The 11904-nt window shown below is 45.4% G+C and overlaps 1 protein-coding gene across 1 annotated transcript; it reads left to right on the forward strand.

The window, feature by feature from the left end:
- The first annotated feature begins 794 nt into the window (after positions 1-794).
- On the forward strand, positions 795-4840 carry LOC117539513 (zinc finger MYM-type protein 1-like). Its single transcript, XM_034205711.1, has 3 exons — positions 795-1581; positions 1685-3814; positions 4752-4840. Exons 1-3 carry the CDS (start codon positions 1386-1388, stop codon positions 4838-4840), a joined length of 2415 nt encoding a protein of 804 aa, XP_034061602.1. The 5' UTR covers positions 795-1385.
- Positions 4841-11904: the final 7064 nt, after the last annotated feature.

Below are 11904 nucleotides of genomic sequence, written 5' to 3' on the forward strand. Positions count from 1 at the left end.
CATGACTTTCACATGACACACACCGGAAAACACATACACACACCTGGAAGGGGCGGTCTCTCCCTAACTCCCTGCTACACACTGTCATATAGCAACTGCTAAGCTACTGCAGCAAAAAAATCCTGGCGCCGCCCATGTCCCTGACCATATTTGACATCAGCTCAATTAGCTCATCTTGTATGTCGTGGTGTGTGTACTTTGCATTTCTCGGATTATCGGATATTTTTTTTGCCACAGTTTTGTCAAATTTGCCAATCAGGTCTAAAACTTCGATGAAGTTTCCCCTGTTGTTTGATGATGCTTCACTCTCCCTATGCCCTCGTTGTGCAATGGTTTGACACGCAGTGTAACGCAATGCTTCCACAACTGCCCGCATATATTCCCTGTTTTCACATACAGTTTTTGAATGTCCCTCGCTGAGTGCATTGCTGATTTTTGAGCCACTCTCTTTCCTTAATTTAAATTCAGACCATGCATCCATGGCACATTTATGTCCACTGCTCACATCATGAGTAATGAATGACTGCGTAGCTTTCACCCAGGTGCTAAATCCGTCATGGGTAAAGGCGGTTTCTTTATGGAACCGGCGTCCTTCATGAGCAAAATGCCTGCAGGCAAAACACAATACACTGTCCATAGTCATTGAGTACTCTAGCCAAGTATATTGCTCGTACCATCGGCGATTGAATGACCGCATTTGCAGTCCGTACTTCTTTGACGGGTATTTTCTCAGCATAGGACGTCTTGGTCCCAGTGGCGTAGCGGAGGCCCCCGCACCCCCCGCGGTGCGGGGGAGCCCCGGAGCTTAGGGGGCCCCGCCCCCACTGTAGGCTATCCTCTTAGATTTCGTAACGCGGGAACAGGGTGCAGAGGGCGGGCCCCCCCCCTCCCTGCTATGTTGCTACGTCATGTGTACGCTGCCTGTAGTAGTACAACAGTGTATCATTATAATTATTTGCTCATCTGCGATAGGGCTAGCCGGCTGATAACTAATGTTCATTGGCAGGCTGGGCAGCGTTCAAAACAAAGCGGGAAGCATTGCTCATATAAATAACGTTCATTAGTTGCGTTGCCGGTAAACATGAAAAATGAAGCGCCACTACCCAAGCGGTGCTCAGAAAAGCAAAATGAGAGCGAAAGCCGAACAGGAGAGGGCAAAACTACCTAAAATAACGTCATTGTTCCGGCAGGCAGCAAAGGTAGACGTAGACTCTAACGTTACTGCAGATAGACCGCTAGCAACCCCCCCCGGCCCCCGGCCGTCAGCTCCGAGTCCAGGCAGACAGCCCAGCAGCCCCGTTACAGCCGAGCCAGCTAGTCGTGCCTCGCGCTTCGAGACAGGTTAGACATTAGAATAATATAAAGTTTTATTCGCCATAACCAGTATGCTACAGGTTACATTGGAATTGGAATCTAATCCGTTCATTTTTGCAGGTCAGCAAGAAGTCAGCTGTGCCCCCTCCGAGGCCAGTTCAGACATAGGCATAGACAAGGCTGCCCAGCCAGCTAGCCGTGCCCCCACAGACCCCAGCAGCCCCGTTACAGCCGAGCCAGCTAGTCGTGCCTCACGCTTCGAGACAGGTTAGAATAATAGAAAGTTTTATTCGCCAATCGCCATAAACAGTACGAGTCAGTATGCTACAGGTTACATTGGAATTGCAATATAATCCGTTCCTTTTTGCAGGTCAGCAAGAAGTCAGCTGTGCCCCCTCCGAGGCCAGTTCAGACATAGCCAAGGTTGCCCAGCCAGCTAGCCGTGCCCCGACAGTGACAGCAGCTCCCACCCACCCCAGGGACACGTTGGCCAGCGACAACTCTGTGACTGAATACCCTACTGATAGGGGGAAATTCCCTGTAGATTTAGAAGACGATGATGTTAAACGGTACATTCTGAATAACGGGCCATGCAAGCCTGAAGGGCCATTCAAAAGGGATGGGAAGGGAAGGTGCTTTTCAAAAGAGTTCTATAACAAAACATCCAAAATTGGATGTAGAATTCCACGAAAGTGGCTATGTTACTCGCCATCTATGGACCGGGTGTACTGTGAGCAGTGCTGGCTGTTCGGTGACAGACCGTCTGCCCATCACCTCCACCAAGCGTGGAGAATAGGAATAAATGATTGGCAGGGTCTCTCTAAAAAGATTAAGGAACACGAATTCTCTCGCTCTCATTTGGCAGCATGTGTCGTGTATGATACGTGGAAAAATAATCTGACCATTGACGCGCAAATATCATCTGAGTTTAAGAGAGAGGTGGGGTTTTGGACCGAGGTCCTAACCAGAATAACTGATGTTACACTAACACTGGCCTCTCGCAACTCTGCTTTCCGGGGTCACAGAGAGAAAATAGGTGATATAGATAATGGTAATTTCTTATCTACCATAGAACTTATGGCGCGTTATGATCCAGTTCTGCAAAGGCTTATTGAAAGCAAAAAGAAGGTGCACTACCTAAGTCCTCAAACTCAAAACGAAATAATTTCATTGCTATCGAAAAAAGTGCAGGACACAATCATTACAGACATACAGAATGCAGAATTCTATTCGATTATAATGGATACTACCCAGGACATTTCAAAAGTAGACCAACTGAGTCAAGTGTTCAGATATGTTACTATAGCAAATGATGAAAATGGAAACCCTACAGAGGTGAAAATAAACGAAAGTTTTTTGGGCTTCCATGCAGTCACAGACCAAACTGCTGCAGGTCTAGAGAGAGAAATTCTCGAATCGATGGAGAGAAAGGGGATACTACTTGGGAAGTGCCGCGGACAAGGATATGACGGGGCTAGCAATATGAGTGGCGTCTACTCCGGTGTACAAAAACGCATAAGGGATAAAGAGCCCAACGCAGTGTACATTCATTGTGCTGCGCACAATTTAAACCTTGTACTCAATGACGCATGCCAAAATATACCTGAGATAAAAGACTTCTACGACACTGTTGAAAGGCTATATGTATTCTTTAGTGGAAGCATCAAACGATGGGAGCTTTTGGAAACACACCTCTCAGTGCCCAAGGCTGGCCAGCCTACACTGAAGAGACTATGCCCGACACGATGGGCATCAAGACAAGACGCCGTCCAATCATTGCGGTTCCGTTATGCTGACATTATGCAAGCGCTAACTAAGATAGACTTGCTCTCCAAAAAAAGCGAGGAACGTGCCGAGGCGACTGGCTTGAAAAAGGCCATGGAGAGCTTTGAGTTTGTTGTAATGACTGTAATACAGGGCAAGGTCCTTGAAACAGTCAACATTGTGTCCCAAGCTCTCCAGCGCAAAGACGTGGACCTCTTACAGGCGACAGCAATGCTTGGTAACGCAACCGATACACTTGCCCAACTCCGAGGAGAGTTTGATGGCTTAAAAGCGCACGCGCAAGACCTGGCATCCTCATGGGGTGTCCACAGTCTCTTCAAAGACAGACGCGCAAGGCGCACAAAGAGGCACTTTTCAGAGCTTTGCGAGGACCAGCGGCTCCAAGACCCAGGGGAGCATTTTAGAGTGGCGGTATTTTACGCAAATATCGATATTGTCGTTGCCCAACTCAAAAATCGATTTGTTGGAATGAGCGAAGTTGCACAGCGATTTTCTTTTCTGCTTCCCCGCGAACTTTTGCGCGCAACAGACAAGGATCTGTCTGAGTCCGCAAGTGCTTTATCAGGCCAGTATAAAGACGACCTGTCAGCCGAGTTTCCTTTCCAGATCCTGTCCCTCCGTAATGCTCTTAGGCCTACTATAAAGGAAATTGAGCGTGGAACAATCAAAGACCTTGCACAAACCCTGCTCATTGAAAATCAGTCCATTTTGCCAAGTATCCCCGATGTTGCCACAGCACTGAAATTGTTTTTAACTATACCCGTGACTGTTGCCAGTGCTGAGAGATCTTTCTCAAAACTTAAATTAATAAAGACATATTTGAGGAGCACAATGTCGCAAGAGAGACTGTCTGGGTTAGCAGTCCTTAGTATTGAGAGCTGACGCGCACGCAGTATAGATTTAAAGACTGTTATACAGGACTTTGCGCAGAAGAATGCCAGGAGACGTGCTCGTATAAAATAATAGGCCTACAAAGCAGCTCCTGATTGCATCCTCTTTGTAGCCTATATAGGATGTGTTTTATTTGCTTGTTTTTTGTAGGCTACTTTTCTTTTATACAGAATGTTATGTGAACCGTTCCGTTGTGTGAACTCCAATGATGATAGGCTATAACGTTCTACAATATACCTTCATGTTACAAAAAATACACAGCCACTTGTTTGTATTTGTCAATTATGTTTCAATCAGATGTATATTATTATACAGTTCCTACTGACCTTACTGTTTAAATCAGATGTATATTATACAGAAAGTTCCTACTGACCCTATACTGTTTAAATCAGATGTATCTATACAGAAAGTTCCTACTGACCTATAGGCCTACTGTTTACAAAAGATGCCTGAAAAAATAAACATTTAAAAAAGTGGCCGCGATGTCTATCCCATGTCACTCTATTATTGATTTAGGGGAGGGGGCGGGGCCCCATGGTCCGACCTGCGGGGGATCCCCGAAATATTGCGCAACGCCACTGCTTGGTCCATCACAGGCTGACTGGCTGATGTCAATTACGGTGCGGAGAGGAGCAGCGCTAGTTCCACTAGTTCCACTGCAGCTCGTGGTAGCAGCTAGCTGGTCCTGCTGCTGCGGGTGCAGCGGGTCAGTTGGCGGGGGCACCTGTTCTTCGTGGTCCCAATCCTCCCGGTTTTCATAGTGAACATCGGGATCCTTGTGGATAGCAGGGTTGTCCGGCTGGACCGGCTCCGTTGGAGATCGCGGTCGTTTACGCTGACTTGTGACTGAGAAATGTTTCCATTTTTGATACTGAGAATTAGCCAAGTAACAGTTCACGCAGTAAATTACAACGACCCGCCCCTGATAGATCCCGCGAAAATGTATCATATTTATACACATTCTCGCGGGCTGCGAGAATGTGTATAAATATGATACATTTTCATATCAAAACAATGGGGTTGCTAAGCCGTTGCTAGGCCAATTGTTGGAGTTGCTATAGCGCCGCCCCTGACTCTGAAAGAAGTATTTGGAGCCCCACTTCCCCCTAACAGTCCAAGAGCTGAGGAAATAACAAGATGCATCGGCGAGTACATGGCCAAAGACTTAAGGCCGTTTTCTGTGGTCGACAACGGTGGATTTAGGAGGTTAGTTAACACGCTGGAGCCCAAGTATGCCATTCCATCACGGTCCTATTTTAGTCGAACAGTGCTACCAGCTCTGTACAAAGAGACAAAAGCTAAAGTGACACAGAGCCTCAAAGAAGTAGAGGGCATCTCAATAACCACAGATGGATGGACTTCACGAGCTTCGCAGAGCTATATTACAGTCACAGCTCATGTTATGACCAGCGAATGGGAAATTAAAAGTGTTGTCTTACAGACTAGGGGTGGGCGGATCGATCCCAAAATATCGATACCTCCGATATTACGTTACGTTTCAAAATATCGATACTAGAGCCAATAGGATCGATACTGTTATACTTTTTTTCTCGTCTCCTCTACTCGTCAATTTCTTCAAAAAACTATGTGCAGACGAACACAAGTATATGCTCTTTTCTTCTCTCTCCACTGCTGTCCTCTTCTCCTCGAGGCAGGGGCGGATCTAGACAAATATTGATGGGGTGGCAAGAGGGTGGCAGGAGATTTTGAGGGGTGGCATCCCCTGACAGAAGTATATGCTGATTTAAATCGCAATCATATTAATCAATTAGGGGTGTAACGGTACACGTACCAGTACTGAAATTATTCGGTACGGGCCCTTCGGTTCGGTACACGTGTGTACCGAACGAATATAGCGTTAAACGTAAAAAATTGAGAACATGAACAACTTTCTGGAAGTAATCTCAGGTATATATCATAGAGCGACCAAGTCATTTCATTGGACGAGAGGCATACTATGAGAGCTGGTCACAGGGATGCGTTCAAATGTAGTCAGTAATTTGAGGAACTGTCGAAATGGCGAACGCAGATAAAGTTGAGCTGAAAATCCTCCAGCATCATTGAAGTCTCCGGTTTGGGAACATTTTGGTTTCGCAGTTACGTACAAGGATGACGGACAAAGACAGGTGGACCGAACCAAAGCTGTTTTTTCGGCATTGTTCAACTAACATTGGTTACGCGGCTGGCAATACATCACACTCATTTGAAAAGGCATCACCCGAATGTGAATATCACCGGTACCAAAAGAAAAAAGACTGAAGTGCAAAACCAACTCCCACTAGGATGTAAGCCTCCACCACTCGCAGAAAGTTCAGACCGAACCAAAGCTATTACAAACGCCAAATATCCTTATGTTGCCATGTTAGCAAAGCGCTACCTGGCTGTATCTGCTACCTCTGTCCCTAGAGAGGGTGTTCTCCACAGCAGGAGACATTGTTAGTGCCAGCAGATCTGCCATTTCAGCAAGCAATGTGGACAAGTTCATCTTTCTTTAAACAACATGAAATACAATGACAAGCAAGTCCTAATGTCAAGCTGGCTGCTTAGGTACTAGTTCAGTTCAAATACAGATTATTTCAGTTCATCGAAATGCTGCACCTTAATGTTTATTTTACTATATGTTGTATTTATTTGAATCCATTAGTCACAGTTTAACACAAATTAAAAAAATGTTTTTAATGTTTTGTGATAATTGTTTCTGCTTTACCGAAAACGTAACGAACCGAACCGAACCGTGACCTAAAAAACGAGGTACGTACCGAACCGAAATGTTTGTGAACCGTTACACCCCTACAATCAATGTTAACTTGGAAAGCCACAATATTAATATTTTAACTCAATCACATAGGTGATATTATTGTGGCACATCAGTAAAGCCTTATAAGGTGGCAGACGTAATTTAATGAATTTTAACTGAACATTAACTGAATGAGTTTGTTTCACTCTTAGACCAGCAGGGGTACCAAATCTATGCAGACTGCTGCAATAAGTACATTAATTAACTGTCTCATCGATGTTTGTCTGAATGAATATGATACTATTAACAATCATATTGTTCCTATCAGCTGTTAGGAACAAATTAAATCTATTATTATTATTATTAACAGAACAGTGATTGCACTGTTAATAAATAATAATAATAATAATAATAGATTTAATTTGTTAGCGTTTTTACAGGTGCTCAAAGACGCTTTACAGATATAGTGAAGAACTGTTATGATTCACATATTCATTTATCATTGAATAAACTATATTTTTTGGAGGAGTTAATGATGAATGTTCATCAAGATGCTTGCTCACCCTCCTTCAAATTTGAAAAACAAGTAATTATATCATTATTGATATACAGTTACAACCTTGACTTTACATCAGAAAGAACAAACATTAAAGAAGTGACTAACTGCATCAGTTAGGGTTAAAAAACGTGTATTCAGCTAAAACATCGCTGCAGTTATTATCCAGTGGAAGGTCCTTACCTACTGGCCTAGTAAAATCAAAGTGGTTACTTTCTGTTGGCTGGGCAGTGTAGTTTTACACACAGTCTTATTTTACTTTCTCAGGACTTAAAACTGTTTTTTGGGGGCAGACCCCCTCAAAGAAAAATATATATACACGCATACAAGGTCATCATCTTAACAGTTTGTTATTCTCATCTAGTCATCCGTGAGCAGAGCATCAAGTTGGCATGTCTATTACAGCTGAATGCGGCGATTACTATTTTGTTCAGCAAAACGCCTCACAAACTTATTAAGATCAACAGCTGTAGTGCGTTTTGATTCAAAGCTGAGTACAGCCAAACTTGACATTCTCTTCTCTGTCAGTGTAGACCGCAATTACCTCATTCCTTCAGTACTTTTGTCCGAAAGGCTTCTCGTTTTGCGCCGTCCCGTTCAAGTGAATTCGCCACCAATCATAATTCCACTCTCGCGCCAGGACCGGGGGAGGGGTTACATGACGTGCATCTTGTGCTGCATTCACTTGCACTCGGACATTAGAGACTTTCTCTCATAAATGTCCGATGAGCCACAACTTTTCTTTCAAAACAAAGATGCCAACTGGGGTGGCAGCTGGGGTGGCAAGGCTATTGTTTAGGGTGGCATTTGCCACCCCATGCCACCCCGGTAGATCCGCCCCTGCCTCGAGGCTTCCTGCCTGAACGCCGATTATCAAGCTGACTGACAGCAGCCAGCAGGGCAGGACAGCAGCAGCCAGCGACTCGCGAGTGCAACACACACACGCGCATGATGACTGAGAGAAAGAGCAGCGTTGTGTGGAGCAATTTCACAACTGGCCATTAAAACTTAGCGAACTGTGATGTGTGCAAGAAGACAGTTCGCTACTTTGGCCACTTTGTATTGTTATTTTTCATGTTTGCACTTTAAATTTGCAAAAGTAAAACGTGTATTTGTCTATAAAAACTGTCCTGTCTTTATTCATGAAAATGAATTCAGATTTAGTCTATTTATGATGATTTCAGCTCAAAAATCATGTCATGCAGCTCTCCCCTATATGAAGTACATAAGACGCTTTTCATTAAAAAAAAGTATCGGTATCGATATCGGTATCGGCGATACTGGCCCTGAAATACTTGGTATCGGATCGAATCCATATTTTGTGGTATCGCCCACCCCTATTACAGACGCAGCCTCTTTTCACATCACACACTGGACTCAACATAGCTGAGGTGTTAACATCTGCTGTTTTGGAGTGGGGGATCAACATGACGAGCAACAACAATCAAGGCATTGCTGTCGTAACAGACAACACACGGAATACGGATGTAGCGGTGAGAGAGGCTCGACTTTCCTCACACATATAGTGTTTTGCACACACTTTAAACCTCGCGTCAAAAGCGGGTTTGAACGTAACCCGGGTAAGCCGTCTGCTTGGTAGAGTGAGGCGTGTAGCTGCGTTTTTTCACCGCAGTTCAACTGCAACAGCTGTTCTGGCCACCAAACAGGGAATGTTAAACCTGCCAGCGCATAAACTGATCATGGATGTGGTCACAAGATGGAACAGCTCGCTTGACATACTCGAGCGCTACCTGGAGCAACAACAAGCAATCGCTGCAATGCTACTGAGTGCTGAAGTCAGGCGCAACGCAAGCGAGATAGACACTCTGGTACCAGCTGACATCACGGACGCCGAGGACATGGTTTGGCTTCTCTCACCGCTTACAAAAGCAACCACCGTGCTGTGCGATGAGTCTCAACCAGTCTCTCTCATTGTGTCCCTCAAGCACATGATAGAACAAAGCATGGCACAGTGCGATGAGGACTCCTCCACCATCGCCCAAATTAAGAGAGCCATACTGAAGGACTTCACAGACAGATACCAAGGGGAGCAAAACAAGTTTCTGCAAGAAAGCACTGCGTTGGACCCCCGGTTCCGGAGCTTGCAGCAGCTAAATGACAGTCAAAGGGAGGACGTTTTCGACAGGCTGAAGTTGAAAGCCACACAGATTCAGAACCAGGTACATATTTAAATGTTCTTTGTGTACTGTCTGTAACTTGTTCAGATAACGAATAAGTTGTGTGTATGTATCTGTTGTTTTTTGCCTAAATCCTACCGGCCCACATTTGTGTGTTTTCCGGCCACTCCCTTTCATTTTTTTTTGCTTACCTAAATCCTACCGGCCCACATTTGTAAGTGTTCCGGCCCAGCCCAGCCCAGCCCAGTGGGGGTTGGCAGGGAAACGGGGTTCAGGGGGAGTGGCTGTACGGCTGTACGTCTGACTCAGAGGTTGCGCGGCTGTGGAGAAGAACGTGTTGCCCACATTCTGTTACTGAGTTTAGGCTAGTTAGCTAGCTGGTTTATTGTTTTGGGTGCAGTCACTTTTGCCTCCACTTGCTGTTCAAATAAATGTTGAAAGAAAAAGTAAATCTGTTTACAGTTCTGTTTTATATGGGTGAAGAAGAAGAAGAAGAAGAAGAAGAAGAAGAAGAAGAAGAAGAAGAAGAAGAAGAAGAAGAAGAAGAAGAAGAAGAAGAAGAAGAAGAAGAAGAAGAAGAAGAAGAAGAAGAAGAAGAAGAAGAAGAAGAAGAAGAAGAAGAAGAAGAAGAAGAAGAAGAATTGGGAGGGATGAAACCCTCTTTAATGGTCACACATGCAGAGCACACAGCACACACAGTGAAATGTGTTCTCTGCTTTTAACCCATCCTAGTACCAGGAGTCTAGTACTAGGAGCAGTGGGCAGCTATTGTACAGCGCCCGGGGAGCAATGGGAGTGAGGGGGGAAGGGGGATGTCCGGTGCCTTGCTCAAGGGCAACATGGCAGGGCATGAGGTGAACTGGGACCTCTCCAAGTAGAAGTCCACACTCCAAATGTAGGTCTGGTCGGGGACTTGAACCGGCGACCCTACGGCTCACAGTCCAAGCCCCCACTGACTGCCATAGATTTAGTCCCTAATTTTGCTCTCAAAGTGCACCAGCATTTAACTTCAACATTTTAAAAAAAATCTTCCCGGGGGACCTTGCCCCCGGACGCCCCTAGAGGAGGTGAGGTCCACCACCTGCCCACACCCCGTGTTAAATTGTCTCACCCACATTGAGGATGCTTCCTACGCCCATGTTTTATTCCATGTGTCAAGTCAGGCAAATTGGGTCAAAATGTTATTGCATCAATGATCTGTTAACATTAAAATCACTAAATATATGCTGTAACTATTTTGCTCTAGGCAACTCAAGGGCTCAGGTAATGTGATTACTATATGAATAATTGTCCAAAATAACATAAAATGCAGGGTTTTTTGTTAAGTAACATACTTTCGTCGCCGGCCGGCCGATACATGCTGCGCATTAAGTGGGCCTGTCTGTCAATTAATCCCCAGGCCACTTTTCCCCCCCAGTCCGCCCCTGCACAGAACCCTAGTGAAACAGAAGGGGAAAGAGCAGCACAGCACATGACGCTGATAAGGAACAATCTCCTCCTTCCAAAAAGACAGCACTCGAAGATCTCCTTGGGGAGTCTTTCAGTAAATAAGTGCCATGCGCACAGCACAACGCTGGTATCGAGGCTGAAATTGACTTGTACCGCAAAGTGACCTCTATTTTACTCTCTGACTGTCCTCTCAAGTGGTGGAGAGACAGTGCAACGCTTTACCCACTATTGTCACCCATGGCCAAAGCATATCTCTCTGTCCCAGCCACATCAGTACCAAGTCAGAGAGTTTTTTCCACAGCAGGGGATATTGTAAACGCCCAAAGATCCCAGCTTCTACCTGGAAATGTGGACATGCTCATCTTCCTGAAAAAAAACCTGTCTGACGAGTGAGAGTGAGTTATGCCCCTTTCACACCAACGCGTTTTCAGCTCCGGCTCGGAGCTGGAGCCTGAAAAGTACAGTTTTTTCCTGTTCACACCGCAGAGGCGCCGCCTCTTAGCTCCGGAATCCGGTTCACTTCCAGCTCCAAAAAATGGTCGGTCTAGACAGAGCTTCGGAGCTAAGAGGCGGCGTCGCTTACGTCTCTCTTACGTCGAGGCGGGTTGAAGTAGATGCTGAAGACCACAAAGAAGTCTTGCATTTCGCATGTGATGTTTGTAAAGTTCCAAGTAAAGTCGTCCCTTGTAAGGTCGTCCGATGCCTTCCATTTCGTTTCGTAAGAGGATAACCAAAGCGAACAGCGCTTCAATACAATCGGCCATTGTTGTTGTTGTCTATGTGAGGGATTTCCGCGCGGTTTGGATTTTATGAAGCAGGCATGTAAACGGTGACGTCATGATGCAGCAGCGGCAGCTCTGGGCGGTGTGAACAGAGCAGGAGCAGAAAAGGGAAACCGGAGCTGAACCAGAAAAGCTCCCGCTCGGAGCTAGAAAGGGAAAAGCGCTGGTGTGAAAGCCGCATTAGTGAGTTTGAGTTGAGTTACTTGGTTTGTTCTTGTTCCAGTCTGTTACTGTCACTTTGTTTTTGACACG

The sequence above is a fragment of the Gymnodraco acuticeps genome, unplaced genomic scaffold, assembly GCF_902827175.1.
Source record: "Gymnodraco acuticeps unplaced genomic scaffold, fGymAcu1.1, whole genome shotgun sequence".
Classification (NCBI taxonomy): Eukaryota; Metazoa; Chordata; class Actinopteri; order Perciformes; family Bathydraconidae; genus Gymnodraco; species Gymnodraco acuticeps.